Source organism: Neoarius graeffei, chromosome 9 (assembly GCF_027579695.1).
Source record: "Neoarius graeffei isolate fNeoGra1 chromosome 9, fNeoGra1.pri, whole genome shotgun sequence".
Classification (NCBI taxonomy): domain Eukaryota; kingdom Metazoa; phylum Chordata; class Actinopteri; order Siluriformes; family Ariidae; genus Neoarius; species Neoarius graeffei.
Genome location: NC_083577.1, coordinates 90,121,847 through 90,144,592, shown reverse-complemented (window position 1 = coordinate 90,144,592; position 22,746 = coordinate 90,121,847). Strand labels below are relative to the sequence as shown.

Genomic DNA, 22,746 nt, shown 5'->3' with positions numbered 1-22,746 from the left:
GCATGCTAGACAAAGAGCATCCTGATTGGTTTACAGACATCCCAACCTGCAGAAACTCATCCCCCCCCACGCGATGGGGGGAAAAAGTCATGCAGCATGAATTTTTTCCCATGGTGGGGGTGGGGGGGTTGTGTGTCATGACACCTCCCTGAAATGAGTTTCTTCAGGTTGGGATGTTTGGTCATGGTAGTAAGTATGTTTGTTTTCAATACTCATACACCAAGTTGCCAAGTTTTCCAGTATATTATTATTTGTTGATATTATATTATGGTGCTCTGTGTTGTTCTCATTTATGTATTTAACAACAGTATCAAAATACTCGGGTCTTGAAATAAATGCACATTAGTTATGAACAATGGTAACAAGACTCTTTTGCGTTATTTTTGACAGAAGTAAAATTCATACATGAACAAATTTTGGCGAGTTGATTTTCTGTTTGGCGAGTTACTTTGGAAGGCAACGAGTCCGGCTGGCTGGTGAAAAAATATATGAATTTCTAGGCCTGTACCACCACCACCATGTTTCACAGATGGGATAAGGTTCTTATGCTGGAATGCAGTGTTTTCCTTTCTTCAAACATAACGCTTCTCATTTAAACCAGAAAGTTCTATTTTGGTCTCATCCGTCCACAAAACATTTTTCCAATAGCCTTCTGGCTTGTCCACGTGATCTTTAGCAAACTGCAGATGAGCAGCAATGTTCTTTTTGGAGAGCAGTGGCTTTCTCCTTGCAACCCTGCCATGCACACCATTGTTGTTCAGTGTTCTCCTGATGGTGGACTCATGAACATTAACATTAGCCAATGTGAGAGAGGCCTTCAGTTGCTTAGAAGTTACCCTGGGGTCCTTTGTGACCTCGCTGACTATTACACGCCTTGCTCTTGGAGTGATCTTTGTTGGTTGACCACTCCTGGGGAGGGTAACAATGGTCTTGAATTTCCTCCATTTGTACACAATCTGTCTGACTGTAGATTGGTGGAGTCCAAACTCTTTAGAGATGGTTTTGTAACCTTTTCCAGCCTGATGAGCATCAACAACGCTTTTTCTGAGGTCCTCAGAAATCTCCTTTGTTCGTACCATGATACACTTCCACAAACATGTGTTGTGAAGCTCAGACTGTGATAGATCCCTGTTCTTTAAATAAAACAGGGTGCCCACTCACACCTGATTGTCATCCCATTGATTGAAAACACCTGACTCTAATTTCACCTTCAAATTAACTGCTAATCCTAGAGGTTCACATACTTTTGCCGCTCACAGATATGTAATATTGGATCATTTTCCTCAATAAATAAATGACCAAGTATAATATTTTTGTCTCATTTGTTTAACTGGGTTCTCTTTATCTACTTTTAGGACTTGTGTGAAAATCTGATGATGTTTTAGGTCATATTTATGCTGAAATATAGAAAATTCTAAAAGGTTCACAAACTTTCAAGCACCACTGTAAAGGAAGGAAAGAAACAAAAGAATGAGAGGAAAATTAAAATATATAAAAAAGAAAAGTGGATGAATTCTGGTTATAAATGTGGTTAATAAAAGGAAAAGAAAGAAAAAAGACACAAAACGATAAAAGAATAAGAGGATGAACAAGAAGAGAGAAAATTAAAGGAAACAGATTTATGAAAACAGGATGAAAGGAAAAAACATGAAAAAGAAAACACACACACTTTCTCTTTCCTTGTAAAATCACTGACCTCAGCGTTTTTGTGCCGATTAAAAACACTGTTACCATGACAACACTTTGACCAGCCCTAGTTAATGCCTGCTCACTAACCAGCCTGACTCGGACTCTAGATCAGATTTATTACGATCAGTAACAGAGATGAAATACAGGTTGGTGTAACCAAATATTAGCATATTTTCCATTTTGTCAATCTTTTGATGTTCACTCAGTAACGAGACTCCGATCTTTTTCTCCTCCATGTTTACTGTTTCATCACTTTGGCCCAACGGAGGATAAAAAGTCAGTGAGAGCAGCAGGAAATGGATGAAAGTGTGTGTGTCTGAACACCTTCTGCTTCTCTCCTTTACTCTGTTAGAATAAACGTGTGGTGGTTGGAGGACCGGGGAGTTTTTACTGGCAGGGTAAGTCACACCGCTGTCTCACTGTGTTTAATCTGGGACTAAACACTGAACATCACAATTTCAGGGTCTGGGAGGAATTAGGTTGGTTCGGTCCCACAGGTCTGGGCTCAGTATGGTATGTAGATCCAGGAACCACCCCCTGGGGAACTACATACACTATCGTTAGCCAGCTGATGGTTGCTATAGCGATGTCAGTAGTTCATTGTTTGTTTTTGTGTCGGTGAGAAAACATCAAACTCTCAACATTAGGACTTAAAGTGCGTATCACGGGTAAATTCAGGAGCAAGATCGATGCAATTCTCCTATTTTATATTAAACTTTGGTCAAATATCTGTCACATTTTGCATTTTGTGCAATTGTTTCACCTTGCGCAATACCAGAAAAATTCAGTTGAAATCAAGCCATTTGAGGCAAATTGGTCCGCCTCTGAAAACACTTAGCATTTGGATTTCCCGGCAAATATTGATTTCCATGACATCGCATGCGGGACGCCTCCCTCTGAATCCTACGTCAGCGCTGGTTTGTTTATGAGGAAACGAGCTGGTGGTTTTCTCCAAATTTCTTCAACGTTATCGCGTAATTATTAAAATGGTTAAAGGTGCAGTATGAGATTTTGGAATAACGGTTCCCGCAAGCCATATTTTGAAAAGAAACACTCCCGCCCTCGACATGCTCCCGCCCCCCGCGTCTCCACCCCCCGCGTCTCCACCCCTCCTCCCCCTCCCCCTGCGTCTCCACCCCCCTCCCTACCCGCGCCTCCAAAGCACATGAACGCGCATTGCCAGTTCCCGAGCGTTCATGGTTGTCGTGAGGACTGTTTGCATTAGCTCAGTGCGTTTCAGCCACTGTTAGCGCGGAAGGAGAGATCATCAGGTGTGCCGTGGCGTCTTCTCAGGTAAGACTGAACAACATCGTAGTGAAAGTAACCAACTAACATGATTATCATTTCAAGAAATATTTGTCTGCATACTACATTAGAAGTTGACTTTTCACTTGTTTTCGTACTTGTTATACCTAATCTAATGGAGCACTTGCATGTGACGTCACAGCCGATCCAGATTGTGACAGACGCCATCGTGTCGGTCAAACGCCATATTCCGCCTTCTACTTCTGGTTCTACTTCTGCTTTTACTTCTACCTTTTCTTCTGGAAAACCCTACTATATACAATTCTACTACAACGGCTGCGGCTACAAGCTCTCCCTACCTGTGCACGGTTTTTATGTTTTTTGTGTGTATTTTTGCGTGTTGTTCGTCTGTACCGGACTTCAATATCCACTACAACCGTATGGACTTACTGGACATTGGTTTCCAGCAGAAAATGACGGTTTGTAGTGATTTCCATCGCATGCACAACATTCCGGACGAGAAAAAAAAAAAAAACATTCCGGACGAGATAGCGAGACCAGCGGGGTCTCCGTGGATTGTTATCGGAAGCAAAGCGAAGGAGGCGGTGCCAGGAGCCGAAGCAAAAGCGAGGCTACAGGCAGAGCCGGCCTGTTGACTAAGCTCAGAAAACAGCTACTCAAACCTCCACTGCCAAGCCTCTACCTCTCCAACGCCAGATCCATGGTAAACAAGACGGACGATTTGGAATTACCTTATTCTATTCTATAATCGGCTGGTCAGCGCTATACTCAATACTTAAGTGACTTACCCATCCAATGAGGATTCTTGTTTACAAGATGCCACATCTGAGTCGCTGACAAATCCTGAATTTCTGTAAAGATAACTGTCCAGAGATTTATAAGCACGCAGTGCTTCACCACTGAACAGCGAGGGAAAGTTGATGAGGTAATTATACACGTCCGGGTATTCCGCTGGCAGTTCAAAATCCGGTCGTGAAAACTCCGTCCGGTAAGCCATAAGGGTCACAAATCTGTAGATCGTTTATTTTAGACATATATCTAGTTATCTGTTCATTAGAAAAATGAGCCGTGTAGTCCGTCGGTTGAAATTGATCCATTCTGTACACGAGTGCAGCAGTATTCAGCTGTGTTTTTGACCGACAAGATGGCGGTTGTGTACTTTCCGGTCACGTGACTGCAAGATCTCTATAGTAGTAAGACTGATATGTCGGGGGTTCTGTAGCAGTCACCGCCCTAGCCCAAGCAGTGTAATACGTGTATTAATACATAATACGACTATACGCGTTAGTATAACAATCCGTGTCAGCTAACTTTGCAAATCATGCTAACTTAGCAAAACCTACATTGTGGTCCGTATCATCGGTTATGCTCTCGCTGCCAGGGTGTACACTAGGGTTATAACTTTTTGAACTTTTTTTCCAAAATCAAAGTCCTGCATCATGATTGGATGAACTTTTTGGTATAATTGAAGAAACCAAACTCCATTTTCAACACTCTTTTAAAAAAAAAGTCCCCCCAAAACAAAAAAGTATTAAATACACATTACAGCCAATGATATGAAATGCGAAACCGTGTTAAGTTATCACAAGGGCCATTACAAGTCAATTTGACTGAAAATGGATCAATGATGTGTTGTACTGCCATCATAATATACTGGAGTTTCAGTTTCTATTCTTGCTTTCACTTTATAAGCCGTGTAAATTTGGGGAAATCTGTCTCGTTTAGTAGTGATCTATTGTAGCCTACAGCTTTCCCAGAATCCTGGAGTTTCAGTTTCACTTTCACTGTATAAGCCATGTAGAGTTGGGGAAATCTGTTTTGTTCAACTAGTGATACGTTGTAGGCCTAAAGCCATCCCAGAATTCTGGAGTTTCAGTTTCTGTTCTCACTTTCATACATGCACTACCATGTCGAGCTGTTCCATAGTGAATGGTTGGCTCAGAATGTCACACAGAAAGAGTTCCAGCGAAGTTGAGAGGAACAAGAAGATTTGGAAAAAGAATGTGATTGACTTCAAGAAATCCACGATGGTGAGAGGGCCTATCCCATCAGTGCAAACCCCATTAATGGACAGGACAAGAATGCCACTAAAGAGAGACATAATTGGCTGCTTTAAACACATGGCACCAGACATCAAAGGCCAGAAAGATAGACTGAAGAAAATTTCCAAGGAGGTGAAGCTTTTGTGAACTGAACAACTGAACTTTCCAATAATCTCTGATCAAGCAGTAAGTGCAGAGTTGGAGAAAGTGGTGCAAGTGTTTGATGAATGCACCAGACGGGGAGATTATGGATGTTTAGATGATGTATTTGATGTCACAAAGTTGGATGGGGAATGGCTGAATGCTGAGGACAAAGAACTGACCAAGGTACAACAGGAGAGTAGGGGACAAGTGGGCTACTCCACTAGAAACAGGGTGTCCACGGATCCGTAAAAAGTCTGATATACAGTATATGGCATTTAAGGCCTTAAATAGCCTTATATTTTGCTAATATTTCAAAGTGTGGCATTAATTTTCATATGGGCGGCATTAAATTTCATCGGGGCACAAAAATATATGTTTGTACATTTTTTTTCCATGCTAACGTTGTTCAAACAGCGCACGTCAATGTGTAACAAGAAGATGGCAAAAAGACCGCTCCGTACCTAAAAGTACAGGCGTCACACAACACTCAGGGGGCAGTGTTTTCCTTTTAGTGTTGTGGGAAAAGACGAAGAAGTGGTTTCTTTAGCGTGGCAGACATGTAGGATGGGGAAGTGTAAGTTTAGGGACAAGTGGCTTGAGGACCAGAAATATAGCGGTTGGTTGTCAAAAGCAGCGTCCGAAAATGAAGCTCGGTGTAAACTCTGCAAGAAAGACATAAAGTTGGGAACAATGGGCTCTACTGCCCTTGACGCTCACATGAAAGGGGAAAAGCATAAACGCTTTGCCGCCAGTCAGGTAACAACAGTTCCCATGCAGATGTTTGCAGCACCGGTTGCAAACGTTAGCGCAAAGCCCACTTTCCCTTCGGTGCCTACTTCTCCCAGCACAAGTGCCTTCGGTGCTTTCGCCTCGACCGCTACACTTAAGGCTGAAATACTGTGGGTTCTGCAAACGATTGACCGACACCACTCCTACAATTCGAACGAAGACGTGGGCACCGTCTTCAGGGCAATGTTCCCTGATTCTGAATATGCAAAATCGTTTACTTGTGGGAAAGACAAGATTCTGTTCGTAAACTGGAGATGCACTGATTAAAATATAAATATGCTTTGACCATAATAGCCTAGAGTCTGATTTTTTAAAAATATTTTTCCCCGCGGTAGTGCTCTTATTTTTTATTCTCACAGGTCTTAAAATGGCCTTAAAGGCGTCACGCAGCGGCGATAAAAGTCGCATTATTCTGCACCAGAATGCTTTCGAGATTCGAAATAAATTGACCGTCGATTTTTCAAAAGCTTCCCGCGGTTGTAATCGGTCCTTATTTGGTCATGCCCATCACTTGAAATTTCCCGCGTTCGCAGCGCCCCCTCTCGGTCAATGGAACAGCTGCGTGACGTCATACCAGTAACCACTCGGTGCGGTTGCAATGGCGGACACACCAGAAAATAGGAGCGATGCTGAGGAAATTAGCTTTGATTTTACCGATACAGAAGAAGAAAATGGCCCACAAGTAGAGATTTTGACAGCTGAATGTCCTGGTGGTATCCAGCCTTACAGATTTGAACCTGAGCGCTCATCTTCAGAAGAAAATGAGGACAGTTCTGACGACGACAGAAACGAAGACGAGAATGAAGACCGGCGACTTGAAGACTTGTTTTGGTTGGTTTCTCTGACTAAATCACTACTTGTGTGTATTTTTAAAGACCGTTTTCACTTGAATTAGAATGCTGTGTGATTAATCTATGATTGTGTGTAATACTGATAGCTGTAGGGGGTGAAAGTATAGCTAGAAAGATTGAATTCTAGCAACTTGACAGCTTGCGATCTTGCGAAATGCAGTGGGCCTTCTGATACAGTAGACCCCTTGATATTCCAGTTTTCATCATTTTCCTTTTATTGCGGTTGATTTTAACTTGATATTCAGTATGTTATAGGCTGGGAGTATTGAGCTTTGTATTGTATTGTTTAGTAAACGTACAATCGTCAGTAATAAGTGATAATTATTAGTTAAAGGCCGCTGTGTGGCATAAATCTTTCAATTAATCTTCTGTCATCCATTTGCTAAAATTATGTGCCGCATATGTTATCAAGACAACACTTCATGTGACAGAAAGATATGACAAATACATAAATGTATGAAAATCATTTTGTACAATTAATGATTGATACATAGAAACACTTAAAACATGTCTTTTTAAAAAATTTTTTTTTTTCTATCAATACCTAGCCATGACCTTGAAATCAGATCCATTGATAACAACAGTCACAAATAGTGTTCAGTGTTCGTTGTTACAGCCAAACACAACACACCGATTAGGCATTTTGTATCACAGAATATTAATACATCATTTCATAGTGTTTTGAGTGTTCAAAACTATCCACAAACTGAATAAATCCACAAAATCCGCAATGTAAACAACTCTGGTAAACGCACGCTATAGAGAAAACATGGCGACAGGCCAGCATCACCCAAGGGAGGTTACTGGTATGACGTCACACATAAGTTGACCTAGTTAACGGCTGGCTGCCTAAATTTGGCTGTGCGCGTCAACTTTAAATGCTTGTAGCGGGCGCATCGTGACACTGAGATCGCGGGAAACCGAGGGGCTTGAATAACCCACCAAACCCGACATTTTGACACATGATATAGCCTGATTGCTGAAATTACCGCACGACGCCTTTAAAAAGTATTATTTTTGGTTATCAGAAATGTGCAGATACCCTGTAGAAAATGCGCTGACATTAAAACGATACATCCATCCAAAAGGCTGAAAGCTAGCACACCTGCCAGCATGTCAGCTCCTTCATTTGACGCTGTGCAGGAGACTGCAGGTATTATTCTGGTTGTTGGTAGGCTTTACGAAAACTTCATTTTGAGTCCGGGGGGACTTTTTTCAAAAATATGACCAAATGAAGGTCAATTCCTTTCATTACTAGCAAAAGTTCATCAAAATACGATACAGGGTATAGAGGTTGTAAAAAGGTTATAACCCTAGTGTACACTTGTTAAAACGACAACACTGTCCTATCTGAAAATGTAATAAATACATAATGTTATCTTACCTATCGAGTAGAAACAGGGCCACCATTGCATCGGTTTGAAGTCCTTTTCGTTGTTTGAGTCGCCGCCAGCGCTCGAACGCTGCGCCAGTCTTGACTCGTCCTTTTTCATAAAGTTTCCTGGCAGTTGCCTTTTCGAATACAGATTTTCGTTTTCTTTTTTGACCAGTTGTGTGCGTCTGTTCTGCCATAGTGTTATGTAATTATTGTAGGCCAGTATCTAGATAAAATGGGCTAGTATGGTAGGCTATCTATCCGTTGCTTTGAAATGGCTTAGTTCACCTGGCGTGGTCCCTGCGCATACTGTACACACAAGGGTAGGGGCGGGGGTGGGGCGGTGAGGGGGGGGGTTGGGATCGCGGGCTTCAGTCTGATTGACGTGTCAGTATCCAATCATTTTGAGGTGGTACCTCGATAGGATTTGATGGCGTTTTTCCTTTATTTTACACTGTAGACTGGATTAAAATATTTTGTTTTTGGGTCAAACCTTCTATTGTACTGCTTGCAACATGGGTGTGAGGAGCTTTTCAAGCAATATGGTAAAAAATACTCCTGAAAAAAATCTCGTACTGCACCTTTAACAGATGTATCGTAGGAGGGTGTAGCAACACCGATCATGATGGGATTAGTACTCATCGTTTCCCAAAAGACCGGAGAGAAATGGGAGCGCTTGGTCTACACAGGCTGTGCACTGAAACTGGCGCTTCCGCAGGTGGCGTCACGAATCTGGCTCCAGACTCCCTTGGGATTTTTCCAGACGTGTTTTGTTATTTTATTTTTTTCTGCTGTAGACAGATGGCCTTGTGCACAATTACCCTTCTGGATGAGTGTGTAAAGCAGGGGTGTCAAACCTGATCCATAAAGGGCCGTGTGGCTGCAGGTTTTCATTCCAGCCATGCAGCAGCACCCTGATTTGGCTTATTCAATCAACTGACACACCCACCCTTTAATCAAGGGTGGGTGTGGCTGCAAGTATTTGACTGTGTGAAGACAGTTCAGTTGATTGAGTGAGCCAAGTCAGGTGTGCTGCTGCATGGCTGGAATGAAAACCTGCAGCCACAAGGCCCTTTATGGATCAGGTTTGACACCCCTGGTGTAAAGGGACAGACTTTCATATAAAAAAAACTGAAATTGGTCCAGGATATGCACTTTAAACTTGTCCACTTTCATGTGTTATGTTTCGGTCACATGTTTCTATAGAAACGGATCGTTCCACTGAGCTGTAGAGTGATGGAGAGCTGGAAGTTCAACATGCTGACATTAAATTATTTATTATCATACCCGCGCTCTGAAGGAGGGGTATACTGTGTTTTTTTTTTTTTTAATTATTTATTATTTATTTATTTTTTTAAAACCTCTGTCAGTCCGTCCATCCGTATCTCCGTCTGTCCGAAACACCCTTTTTCTCAGCAACCACAAATTATAGCTACTTGGTACCGAGCTTCAGCTTGGGGTTCTATACCGTGTTTACTGTTTTCAGGTCTGTCGCACATCAACTTCCTGTTTACCGACTGAATGTATTTACGAAACATATAGGGTGGATGTCTGTGAAGATTCTCAGTCATCCAGGTCATGGTAAACTGTGGGTGGTAAAAGAGAGCAACTGGACTTGCTTGAAGATTCTTGAAGGCGTTTCACCTCTCATCCGAAAGGCTTCTTCAGTTCTGTTCCGGATGAGAGGTGAAACGTCTTCAAGAATCTTCAAGCAAGTCCGGTTGCTCTCTTTTAGCACCCACAATACAGGGTGGATTTTGACACTATTTCAAGAAGCAAAATGCTGTTTCAGAATGCCAGTTTCCCAGGATGCTGTTTGAAATCCCTGAGGAGAGACGCTGCGCTTTACTTGTTTCAGGGTTCATTATTTGTCGAAGTCGACATTCATAATAAGCGTCCTGTTCCTTCATCGCTTGCGTTCTGAGATCAGCGAGAGTGGGGGATACATCAGGGAGCAGCAGCTCACAGCTGATCTGGTTTTACATTATAAAGAGCGAATTCATGGTGGAAAATAGTTACTGATTGCTTAAAATACGTTTACCTCACATGTTAGCGTGCGTTTTTATGTGATGGATAAAAAAGCCCATGGACGAGGACATTTAGTTTAATTCAGATAAGATAAACTTTATTCATCCCTCGGTGGGGAAATTGACATGTTCCAGCAGCTCACAGATAGAAAGAGTAACGGTAACAAAAAATAGAGTGTAATAAAGGTATAAAAAATAATTAAAATACAACAAATAAAAAAGTAAAAACATGGGATATGTATGTAATGTACACAAATAAGAATGGAACTTAAATTTAAATTTCGTATATATGTATAGATTTTTATATTTCATTTAGACACATCAGATTCACGCTGTATTTCCTCCATCATCGCACACGCTCAGTAAAGCCTGGACTTCACCGCTGCTCTATTAGTCCATGTTTCTTTCTTCGTTTTAACACTAAAGTTAAAAGCTGTTGGCTGACGTTTTACACAGATTTTTACACCAGAAGGTTGCCAGTTCTATATAACGCAGCCTGCATCACTGTACACTTGTGTCCCTCAGGGTTCCTCTTGCGCTGGGAGAGAACCCACCCTGAAGGAGGAGCTAAAATAGTCCCTCAGAGCAGTGTTTTAAGAACTGTAGTCATCCTCAGGCCCTGTCCACACGGCAACGGATTCAGGTGAAGCTGATAAAATTGTTTATCGTTTCGGCCTGGCGTCCACACGGCACCGGCGTTTTGGGTGCCCCAAAACGAAATCTTTTGAGAACGGGTTCCCGAGTGAAAAAATCTGGCAACGGCGCCGCTGCGAAGTCGTCTGGATGAGTAGAACGGATTTGTTTACGATGACGTCACAACCACATGACTAGAACAAGCAGCACTCTCGCGCGCATCATTCGTAACAACAACAGAAATTGAAATTGTTTACACATTAACCTGACTGACCTGCCAGACAGACAATTTACACCTGCTTTGATGAACAGAAAGTACAGCCTTCCACACAAAGCAACAGTCACCTGACTATAATGGAGGCAGAGGGGAAAAGGGTCAGAAGACCAGTGTTGCCAGATACTGCTGACGTTTTCCAGCCCAAAATATGTTCAAAACCCGCCAAAATGCACTTGAAACCGCCCAACTTGGGCGGGAAACCGCCCAATCTGGCAACACTGCAGAAGACCCTCAACAGACTGTTTTGTATGAACCACTGCATTGCATTCACTTTTGTTTACAGCTTTTCTTTTAAATAAACAAGTAACTGAACCATTTCTTGAATTTCTTTTTTTATTGGATAAGACTGCTTTTCAAAATGTTCACACACAATATAAAAGTTATATAAATTATATAAAAATGCTTTTCAAAATGTTCACACACAATAAGAAAATTAAGTTATATAAAACTATGCACACTAATAAAACTAATTTGTACACACAGAAGGCACGATTTCCTCGCGTAGTCGCAGCCATCTTGTTGTTGTTGTGTGCTTGTTCCTGTGAGTGCTTCACGCCGGGTAGAAGACGGGGTTTATGCGTGTAACAGACGTTGCGTTGTGTTGTTCACCAGTCTTTTTATTCTGAAGAAATGAGACACAAATACACTGCTGAGGACGGGCTGCAAACGTCCAGTGGCATTGGCGCTTACATTTCCAAAACGAACTGAAAGAGGCCAGCGCCTCGTTCCCATAGCTACCTGCGCTCTTAAAGGGCCAGCGCAGAATTTCCCCACCACTACACACAATGGCAAGTGGAAAAAAATAAACCCGTTACATGCGCATGCGTCCTACTTCTTCTTCTATTGTTGTGGTGTCTCTGATGGGACCGTCTTACAGTGCACGTAGAGGTGTGGCATGTGTATTGCATCGTTTTCAGCAAGCGTTGCGTTGCCATATGGACCTGATATTTTACTGATCCGTTGCCCATGTGGACGCGATATTTTAAAAAAAAAAATCTCGTTGCCGTTGTCGTGTGGATGTAGCCTCAGTTCCTGCAGTGTGATGCACAGAAAGGAGGAACTTCAGAATCAGAATTTATTGTCATTCCTCCAACAGTTGTAAGAACTAAGGACAGGTTCCTCTGGCCTGAAAGCACCTGGGGAGAGTACAGGTTCCTGACAAAAAGGTTTATTTGCCTCAGCCTTTTAAATGACGTCAAATTAAAGGGAAGGAAGAGAAACGGGTGGGATGTGGCTCTATGGTGCCTTGCAAAAGTATTCACCCCCCCTTGGTGTTTGTCCTGTTTTGTCGCATTACAAGCTGGAATTAAAATGGATGTTTGGAGGGTTAGCACCATTTAATTTACACAACATGCCGACCACTTTAAAAGTGCACATTGTTTGTTTGTTGTTTTTTTTATTGTGACACAAACAATAATTAAGATGAAAAAACAGAAATCTGGAGTGTGCATAAGTATTCACCCTCAAAGTCAATACTTTGTAGAGCCACCTTTTGCTGCAATTCCAGCTGCAAGTCTCTTGGGGTATGTCTCAATTAGCTTAGCACATCTAGCCACTGGGATTTTTGCCCAGTCCTCAAGGCAAAACTGCTCCAACTCCTTCAAGTTAGATGGGTTGCGTTGGTGTACAGCAATCTTCAAGTTATGCCACAGATTCTCAATTGGATTGAGGTCTGGGCTTTGATTAGGCCATTCCAAGACATTTAAATGTTTCCCTTTAAACCACTCCAGTGTAGCTTTAGCAGTATGTTTAGGGTCATTGTCCTGCTGGAACGTGAACCTTTGTCCCAGTCTCAAACCTCTGGCCGACTCAAACAGGTTTTCCTTCAGAATTGCCCTGTATTTAGTGCCATCCATCTTTCCTTCAGTCCTGACCAGCTTTCCTGTCCCTGCAGATGAAAAACATCCCCACAGCATGATGCTGCCACCACCATGCTTCACTGTAGGGATGGTGTTCTCAGGGTGTTGGGTTTGCGCCACACATGGCATTTCCCATGATGGCCAAAAAGATCAATTTTAGTCTCATTTGACCAGAGAATCTTCTTCCATGTGTTTGGGGAGTCTGCCACATGCTGTTGGGCAAACTCCAAACATGTTTTCTTAAGCAGTGACTTTTTTCTGGCGACGCTTCCATAAAGCCCCGCCCACTCTGTGGAGTGTATGGCTTAAAGTGGTCCTATGGACAGATACTCCCATCTCCACTGTGGATCTTTGCAGCTCCTTCAGTGTTGTCTTTGGTGTCTTCGTTGCATCTCTGATTAATGCCCTCCTTGCCCGGTCTGTGAGTTTTAGTGGGTGGGGCCTTCTCTTGTCAGGTTTGTAGTGGTGCCATATTCTTTCCATTTTGCCATAATGGATTTAATGGAGCTCACTGGGATATTCAAAGTTTATAACCCAACCCTGATCTATACTTCTCCACAACTTTGTCTCTGACCTGTTTGGAGGCTCCTTGGTTTTCATGTTGCTTGTTTAGTAGTGTTGCAGAGTCAGGGTCCTTCCAGAACAGGGTGATTTATACAGACATCATGTGACAGATCATGTGACACTTTGATTGCACACAGGTGGATCTTAATCAACTGATTATGTGACTTATGAAGTGAATTGTTTGGACCAGCTCTGATTTAGGGGTTTCATACGAAAGGCGGTGAATACTTATGCACACTCCAGATTTCTTTTTTTTCATCTTAATTATTGTTTATGTCAGAATAAAAAACAACAACAAATGTGCACCTTTAAAGTTGTCGGCATGTTGTGTAAATCAAACGGTGCTAACCCTCCAAACATCCATTTTAATTCCAGCTTGTAATGCGACAAAACAGGACAAACACCAAGGGGAGTGAATACTTTTGCAAGACACTGTAAAACGGGTGAAACCTCAGACTTTACGCTGAAACACTGAAACACCTGCTCTGTTTCTGTAATGTACTCGATCAGACCTGTAGATTATTCACCGCTCTGTCTGAGACACAGCTGGGGTGTGTGGGTGTGTATGTGGGTGTGTGTGTGTGTGTGTGTGTGTGTGTGAGAGAGAGAGAGAGAGAGAGAGGTTAATGGTGCAGTTCTCTCCTCAGGGCAGCTGATCTCAGATGATATCTCTGAGGTTCTCAACAGGCTCACGAAAGAGTTCACCACTAAATACAGTAACCAGATGGCCACGCAGCCCGCCAGCGCCCAGTACGACGACAGCTACCTCGGTAAACACCCACAGCTCATTATTATTCCTCTTTAATATTAATGATGTGAAATATTCATTCATTACTGATTGACTGTTTACGGTGCACAATAAATATTTACCGAGCCGGGGGTCAGACGGCGTTATTCAGGGCGGAACTCACAGTCCTGCTCCTCTTACAGTCAGGTTGAGGAAAGGAAGCTGCTTTTATCATCACTAAACTTCATCCTCAAAAACACAGAGTCAGGAGAGACATGAGACCGTCAGTGACGGCGTCGCTCACTCCGGCCCAAATCTGGGTCGAATTATACATGTATGCACCCTAGGTCCCCCTACCTTCATGCCAGAAAGAATCAAAATCAGTGAAGAATTGAGGGAGAAGAAGCAATTTGTGTGGAAACTGCTCGTTAGGGATTGATTAATTACTCCATATCTTCATTATTCATTGCAATTATGTAAATTAGGGTAGAAGCCATATGCACCCCAGGCAGACCTACCTTCCTGCCAAAAAGGATAAAAATCAGTGAAGAATTGAGAGAAAAGAAGCGATTTTTGTGAAATGTGGACGACGCTGGACAGCACATGATGGCATAAACTCATCACCTGTCAGCCGGATGAGGAGATAATCAGCTGCTCAGGAAAGAAAGATTACGCAGAGATAGAATAATAAAAATGGAGATGAAAAGAGTGAAAATGAATTTTCAGAAAGAAAAGAGTAACAAAAGAGAATTGGAAAATATTTTCTTTGAAAAAAGAATGAAAAAGCAAAAAGTAAAGGAACAAAAAAGGAAGATAGGAAAAAAATTAAAAAGAAAGATAAGAAACAGAGGAATTAAATGAAAACAACAAACGTGAAAAGAAAGAAACAAAGAAAGAAAAAGAAATGGATGAACTTAAAACAATTTGTTTGATGAAAGGAGAAGATTGGAAACAAAGGAAAAAAGAATCAGAAAGAGGATAAAAAGATAAACGAGGGATTAATGAGATTTTAAAAAATAAGAAAAGGAATGGAAAAATAATGAAAGGAAAAGTAAAAACTAAGAAAGAGTTTAAATACAGTTTGGTGTGTGTGTGTGTGTGTGTGTGTGTGTGTGTGTGTGTGTGTGTGTGTGTGTGTAGGTTACTCTGTGGCAGTCGGAGATTTTAATGACGATGGTGTGGATGGTAAGGAAATCTTTTTTTTTTTTGGTTCTTGTTTGTACAAATTTTAGTTTATCATCTTGAACCTAGGTGTTATAACGTAACTAAACTATTTTAATATTCATAATCAAAACAGGAAGATCCTGAAGCGGTGCTGTGAAATTCCACGACTAGGTGGCGCTATAATTACAGGATGAACTAAATTTTAATGTAACAGTGGTTGTAAACATGCATCATGGGTTTTCATGGTGGAACCATAAATGTAATGGTTAAAGATGTAAATTCCACATGGCATGATGCTTGGACCCCTTACTCGCTGCTCACGGTTTATATTTATACTGTATTTACTCCGTTTGCGTTCTCTAGATTACGTCACTGGCGTTCCGAGGGGAGAGAAAGCTCTGGGATACGTGAGTGCATCATTCATTATTCATCTCACTGTGATGAGTCCTGTATCTGTGGGGGAAATCCTTATATGGACTTCCGGTTCACACTCCGCTCACTCTGGGTTCTGCAGGTGAACGTCTTTAATGGGAAGAACATGGCCTCCACAGTGAACTTCACCGGTCTGCAGGTGAGAACCGTTCACGTTCCTGCTGTCAGAAACGTCTGATCGGACCTCAGGGTTTTGAACGAGTCTCAGGTTTGGGGGCGTTTCCCAGTTATTGGATATGATTGGTTAGAAAGTAGACAGACAGCTAGACAGGTAGAGTGAGACAAGTGGTTAGGATGACAAACAGGTGGTCAGGCAGACAGCCAGGAAGACATGGACTGGCTGGTGGTAAGACAGATGGACAGATCAGACGGTCAAACAGACAAACAGCTGTTCCTTCTCCCAGCACTTAAAAGCTGTTTATGGCCTGAAGACTCCACGTGATGAAGTGTCTCAGGTGTTATTTTCGTCTGTTCTTCCTGTAAACAGGTCTTAAGGTGTGGAACAGTTCGGGTCGTCACTGTCGTATTTTTCATTTCTAAATTCGCCACACATTCTGTATTGGGGACAGGGGACACGCCCTCTTCTTCCACAGCCACGCCTTTGTAATGTGAGCAGAATGTGGTTTTGCATCGTCTTGTTGAAATCTCCCTGGAAAAGACGTCGTCTTGAAGGCAGCAGATGTTGCTCCAAAATCTCAGTGGACTTTTCTGCATTAATGCTCCATCACAGAAGTGTAAGTTACCTTTGCCAAGGGCACTGACCCAACACCATACCATGACACACCCTGGTTTTTGGACTTGTTCCTGGTTACAGTCTGGATGGTGATCGTCTTTTCGCCTTTGGTCCGGAGCACACGGCGTCCATTTCTTCCAAAAAAGACCCGGAATACTGATTCGTCTGACCACAATCCACGTTCCCACTGTGTGATGGTCCGTCCCAGACGCCTCCGAGCCCAGAGAAGTCGATGGTGTTTCTGGACACAGTTAACATAAGGCTTCTTTTTTTACACAGTAAAGTTTTAACTGGTGTTTGTGGATGTAACTCCGTATTGTAGCTTGATAAAGGTTTTCCCAAAGTAATCCCGAGCCCATGTGGTTCTATCAGCTGTAGATGAATGAGGGTTCTTGATGCCGTCTGAGGGATCAGCGATCACGGGGGTTCAGATTAGGCTTGAGCCCTTTACACACTGAAATTCCTCCAAATTCCTTGAATGGTTTAATGATATTCAGCACCGTAGAGAGTGAAATATCCAAATCCCTTCCGATCTTTCTTTAAGGAACATTATTGTTAAACATTTCCATAATTTTCTCACACATTTGTTGATAAACTGGAGATCCTCGGCCCGTCTTTACTCCTCAAACACTCGGCCTTTCCTGGAGACTGATTTTATACCAAATCATGATTACAGTCACCTGTTGACGTCACCTGTTTCAAATCACATCATTATTTAACTGTTGTACCTCATTACTCGCCCTAAATTGCCCTGTAACAACTTTTTTTGGAATGTGTTACAGGTCTGAAACACAGGAATGGATGTATATTAACAAATGAAATGAAGTTGACCAAGAAAACATGAAATATCTCGGGTTCATTCTGTCTGCAATGAAATACACGTCTAATTATATTTAGACATCTTTGGGGTTTTTGTTTTTTTGAATTTGTATTTTCCCCACCGTCCCTGCAGTGATAGTGTGATGTGTGTAAATGTATGTTAGCGGCTGTAGTGATGAATGATTTATTGTTTCAGATGGCAGCATATTTCGGAAACGCAGTCGCTGCAACAGACATCAATAACGACAGGTCATTGTTCTGCTACTTATTTTTTTCCTTCCTCTTCCTTTCCTCTGTGTCCTCATGTACAGTAATTATTTTATTACTGAAGCGTTTATGATAATATCTGTGGTTGTTTTTCCCTTTTCTCTGGTAATCCAAACACTGGTAATAAGTGTGTGTGTGTGTGTGTGTGCAGGAGGATGGACCTGTTTGTTGGAGCTCCTCTGTTTATGGAGCGTGGCTCTGATGGGAAGCTGCGTGAAGTGGGACAGGTGTACGTTTACCTGTCGAACGGCGGCTTCTCCTTCCAGCCTCCTCTTAAACTGACCGGCTCTGAGATCTACTCTCGCTTCGGCAGCTCCATCACCAGCCTGGGGGACCTGGACGGGGACGGCTTCAACGGTGACACACACACACACGCACACACTTCTCAGGCCCATTATAGTACATCATTCACCCTACAGATCACTTGGGTTTTTTTTGTCCTTCTCCTTTTTCTTTTCTTCTTCCACTAGTCTTTTGTTTCCCTTCCATTTCCTTCTTTATTTTCTTAGTCTATTTTCTGTCTAGAAAAAAGACAGACAGACAGACAGACAGACAGGCAGAGAGACAAAGAGACAGATGGGCAGACAAAAGAGACAGACAGACAGATGGGCAGACAAAGAGACAGACAGCGAGGCAAAGAAACAGACAGACAAAGAGATAGCAAGACAGACAAAGAGACTGAGAGACAAACAAAGAGACAGACAGACAGACAGAAACAGACAGGCCCCTTCCTCCTCCTCCTTGTTTCTTCCTTCTGTTCTTTTCTTCTCCTCTCTCTCTAACAGCTCGTCCCTCACCTCTCCTTCACATTTCTTCTTTATCTCTGAATAATCCTCCTCTTTCTCATCATCTTCATCTTCCCAGGTTGTATCTGTGTGAGTTTTCTCTGAAATGGCTGACTAATTCTTCTTTAGCTGATTGTGTGTGTGTGTGTGTGTGTGTGTGTGTGTGTGTGTGTGTGTGTGTGTGTGTGTGTTTCTGGTACAGACGTGGCGGTGTCGGCTCCGTACGGTGGTCCCTCTCAACAGGGTTTGGTGTATATCTATAACGGGCGAGCGAGTGGGCTGGACTCTCAGCCCTCTCAGGTCCTGGAGGGAAAGTGGGCATCGGCCTCACTGCCTCCCAGCTTCGGGTACGCCATGCACGGAGCCACAGACATCGACCGGAACGGCTACCCGGGTACGACCCACACCGGGAACCCCTCCCTTATCTCATCTCTCTCTCTCTCTCTGTCTCTCTCTCTCTGTTTCTCTCTCTCTCTCTCTCCTGTGTTTTATTGGCATGATCTGTAATATTCTGAAAAAGAAAGAATAATGGGAGATAAAGGAAGGGGACACCTGCAGATCTGTACAGGAATATCTGATACATGTTCATTAATTTCTGTATCATATTGTGTGTGTGTGTGTGTGTGTGTGTGTGTGTGTGTGTGTGTGTGTGTGTGTGTGTAGATCTGGTCGTGGGTGTGTTTGGAGCTGACAAAGCTGTTCTTTACAGGTACTGCAGTGTTTAATACACACACACACACACACACACACACACACACACACACACACACACACACACACACATTTCTCATTAACTCACAGTGTGTCTTTTAGCTTTATGGCCTATTAAGGAAGTTTGCTGTAACAGCTGACACTTATGTTGAAAGAAACACACACACACACACACACACACACACACACACACACACACACACACACACAAGGATGGGAAAAAAGTGATATTTTCACTCAAATCCAGGAGGATGTGTAAAGATGGAATTTTGCTTGGCTTCTGTGTGTGTGTGTGTGTGTGTGTGTGTGTGTGTGTGTGTGTGTGACTGGACCTCAGGGCTCGCCCAGTGATCAGTGTGAACTCCACCCTGGATATAACGCCCCAGGTCCTGAGTCTGGAGGATAAAACCTGCACACTCCCTGGAACAAGCACCATGGTGTCGTGGTCAGTGGCTGTGTTTCATTTCACAATGCGCCCTTATTAACTTCCCCTCTTTGGAGTCGACCTTAACCACAACACCATTACACTGTTAGCTGGACCCAGGATTATTAGTGAATTAATATTTACACGTAATAATCATAACAGGCTGATAACGTATAAACCCATCGAGTGATCATTGTGTGATTTCCATGACAACTGTGTCCTGCCGGCATGCTTGGCCCCCTCATCGCTGCTTGCTGCTATATTTTATTGAAAAATTCAATCATTTATAACCAAAATATACGTCGTAATTTAGAGAACAAATAATTGTAGGGAGACAGATGTCTAATACTTGCACTTACTGATGTTAAAACCTACAAAGTGCTTTGATTTAATAATTTGTCGTGTTCTTTTATAAAAGTAAAAGGATACAGTGCAGAAAACCTTGTGACGGAGTCGTCGGCTCATTTCTGCTGTACATCATCAGGATCCTCGAGATCTCTTTATATCTAAATGCATTTTCTGTTCTGTTAGTTTCATGGTGAAATACTGTCTGAAGGCCAGTGGGAAAGGAGCACCGTCCAATCTGAGTAAATACACACACACACACACACACACACACACACGCGTGGGTTTGAATATTGTCTCTGTAGGAGGGAGAGGATGTCGTAAACTGTGTCATGCTGAGACTACATGAATATAATAGTCTCCAGACACACACCCTGCTGCACACACACACACACACACACACACATACACACGCACACTTTTTGCACTTTGAAGCTTTATAATATTGTACTGAATGAAGAGTGCAGGGATGAGAATTTTCCGCGGATCTGCGGAATTCCGAGTTTTTCCCGCTGAAAATGTCATTTTTGTGAAACATGTAAATCCGTTGAGAAAATTTCGGGGGGGGGGGGGGGGGGGGGGGGGGGGTCGGTGCGAGGCGAGGCTTGTGGTGGCACAAGCAGGCAGGACCGACCGACCGCCCGCCCACCAGCATCTTTCGGCAACGCTCATCGCAAAATTAGTTGCAGCTGTGATAACGGAAATCGTCATTGCTTTCTTCAACATTTATGCTAACGACAACTCACGACGATTTCCGGCAACGTTTTGGCGCTAGTTTCATCTCACTTCTGCAATTCACGGAGAAACAAGCTACACGTACACGGTTTTGATCACTTCTTAAGTTCTAGTTATTTTGGTTAGTTTTCAAAATTACTTCGCCAATATGGTGAAAGTTTTGTACCGCAAAAATGAGGATCGTGCCAGGGAAATCGATAAATCAAACGAACTGTTTCCGATGGGCATGGCTCGATAGTAGCGTTACCGTGCAGATAGGGACACAAACTGTGACGACGTGCCTGACGGAACATATCCGAAAAGTGGCCGTGCCGGAAAGGTTCTGTGTATTCTGTGCTCAGATATGATCAATTATGGAAACGGAGGAGCGAGAAACGTCCAGGAGCACATCAAAACAAAAAAGCACAAAGGTACGTTTTACTTAAATTGTCAAAGATAGAGTCAGGAGGAATCGAATATATCGTTACGGTTACCTCCATTATCACTCACGATATATATATATGATTATATCTGTAGGGATTTGTTATCTTAAAGTTTATAAACATTTTAAACCATCATTGAATTTGAAAACATGCATATATATATATGTGGGAAAGGGGGATGGTGAATTGGGCACCCCCCCCTTTGAAACCCCCCCCCCCCCCCCCCCCCCCCCCCCCCATGCATGCTTTGCGTGCTTTATGTGTGCCCTTGGCAGACATTTCAGAGTTTTTTTAAATGTCCCATTCTCATCCCTGAGAGCTACAGTGTAGTGAATAATGAGAGTACGCACAGGGAATGTGTGACTCTGCACCAGGTGTGTATGCTTTTTGGAGAAACACTCACACACAAACACACAGTCTCCAAGGGGTGTGTCTGGGGGAAATTCGTGCAGGGAGTATGTGCGGGAGCACCTGGGGGACAGTGTGTGTGTGTGTGTGTGTGTGGTGGGATTGTGCATGGAGTGTTCTGGGAGGAGAGAGTGTGTGCGTGTGTGTGCGCGCGTGCGCATGCGTGTGTGTGTGTGGTGGGATTGTGCATGAAGTGTTCTGGGAGGAGAGAGAGTGTGTGTGCGTGTGTGTGTGTGTGTGTGAACACGTGCAGGAGTCGCTTGAATCAAATGAATCATATATATATGCACCTCAATCAAGAATAGTTCAAATGAATTTGAATCAAGTATACTGTAGATGACAACGAACTAATTGGATGAATCTGAATCAAATGTAACCTACAAATGAATCAACTATGACCCTGAATTGTCTTATAAAAATTAAACTGAACTGAGTGTAATTTACAAAGGAATCAAATATATTAACTGGAATCCTTTTGAATAATTATCAACCAGATTTAAGTCAAATCTGCCAGTAAATCAAATTTATGAACCTGAATCAAGACTAATAAAAATGAGCCTGAATCCAGTGTAACTTATGAACGAATTGCAATTTGGAAACTTTAATCAAATGTAAACTACAAATGAATTAAAATGTGAATCTGAATTATATAACATCTAAAAATGAATGATCAGACGATACAAAAGGAGTGGAAAGTAAATCTGAATCAATTCATCTCAAATGACTCAAAACAAATCTAAAAAAACTTGCGAAAAGAAATGAATCAAGGTCACCTGAAGGTGTGTGTGTGTGTGTGTGTGTGTGTGTGTGTGTGTGTGTGTGTGTAGAGTTCCAGGTGGACCTCACTCTGGACCGTCTGAAGCAGAAGGGAGCGATAAAGCGCGTGTTGTTTCTTCACAACCGTCTGTCTCAGTACACCAAGTTCATGAGTGTCACTAACGGAGGAGTTCCATCCTGTGAGGAGCTGCGGGCTTATCTCATAGTGAGACACACACACACACCACACACACACACACACACACACACACACACACACACACACACACACACTATGACGCTTTACTTTCTGAAAGAAATACTCATCCTGAAAGTGAACAGAGAACAGAATGACGTCTGTTTTTAATTTTAGTTTTAGTTTCAGAAGTTTCTGTTCTAGACTGAAAGTTCTGGAGCTGTGTTTGTGGCTGATGTTTAATAAACCCCTTGCAGAACACTGATCATTAATTAGATGCAGTGTTTGGATATTTAGTTTAATTTG

General features: G+C 42.6%; 1 protein-coding gene across 1 annotated transcript in view; it reads left to right on the top strand.

The window, feature by feature from the left end:
- itgav (integrin, alpha V) overlaps nt 1-22,746 on the top strand; it is a 59,946-nt gene that overhangs the window by 13,741 nt on the left and 23,459 nt on the right. Inside the window, exons 6-17 of the mRNA XM_060930444.1 lie at nt 2,042-2,087; nt 14,164-14,286; nt 15,384-15,428; nt 15,771-15,814; nt 15,922-15,978; nt 17,588-17,640; nt 17,810-18,015; nt 18,646-18,837; nt 19,107-19,152; nt 19,492-19,599; nt 20,110-20,165; nt 22,316-22,470. Of these exons, the coding sequence (XP_060786427.1) occupies nt 2,042-2,087; nt 14,164-14,286; nt 15,384-15,428; nt 15,771-15,814; nt 15,922-15,978; nt 17,588-17,640; nt 17,810-18,015; nt 18,646-18,837; nt 19,107-19,152; nt 19,492-19,599; nt 20,110-20,165; nt 22,316-22,470 (1,131 nt within the window). The remainder of the gene's footprint in view (nt 1-2,041; nt 2,088-14,163; nt 14,287-15,383; nt 15,429-15,770; nt 15,815-15,921; nt 15,979-17,587; nt 17,641-17,809; nt 18,016-18,645; nt 18,838-19,106; nt 19,153-19,491; nt 19,600-20,109; nt 20,166-22,315; nt 22,471-22,746) is intronic.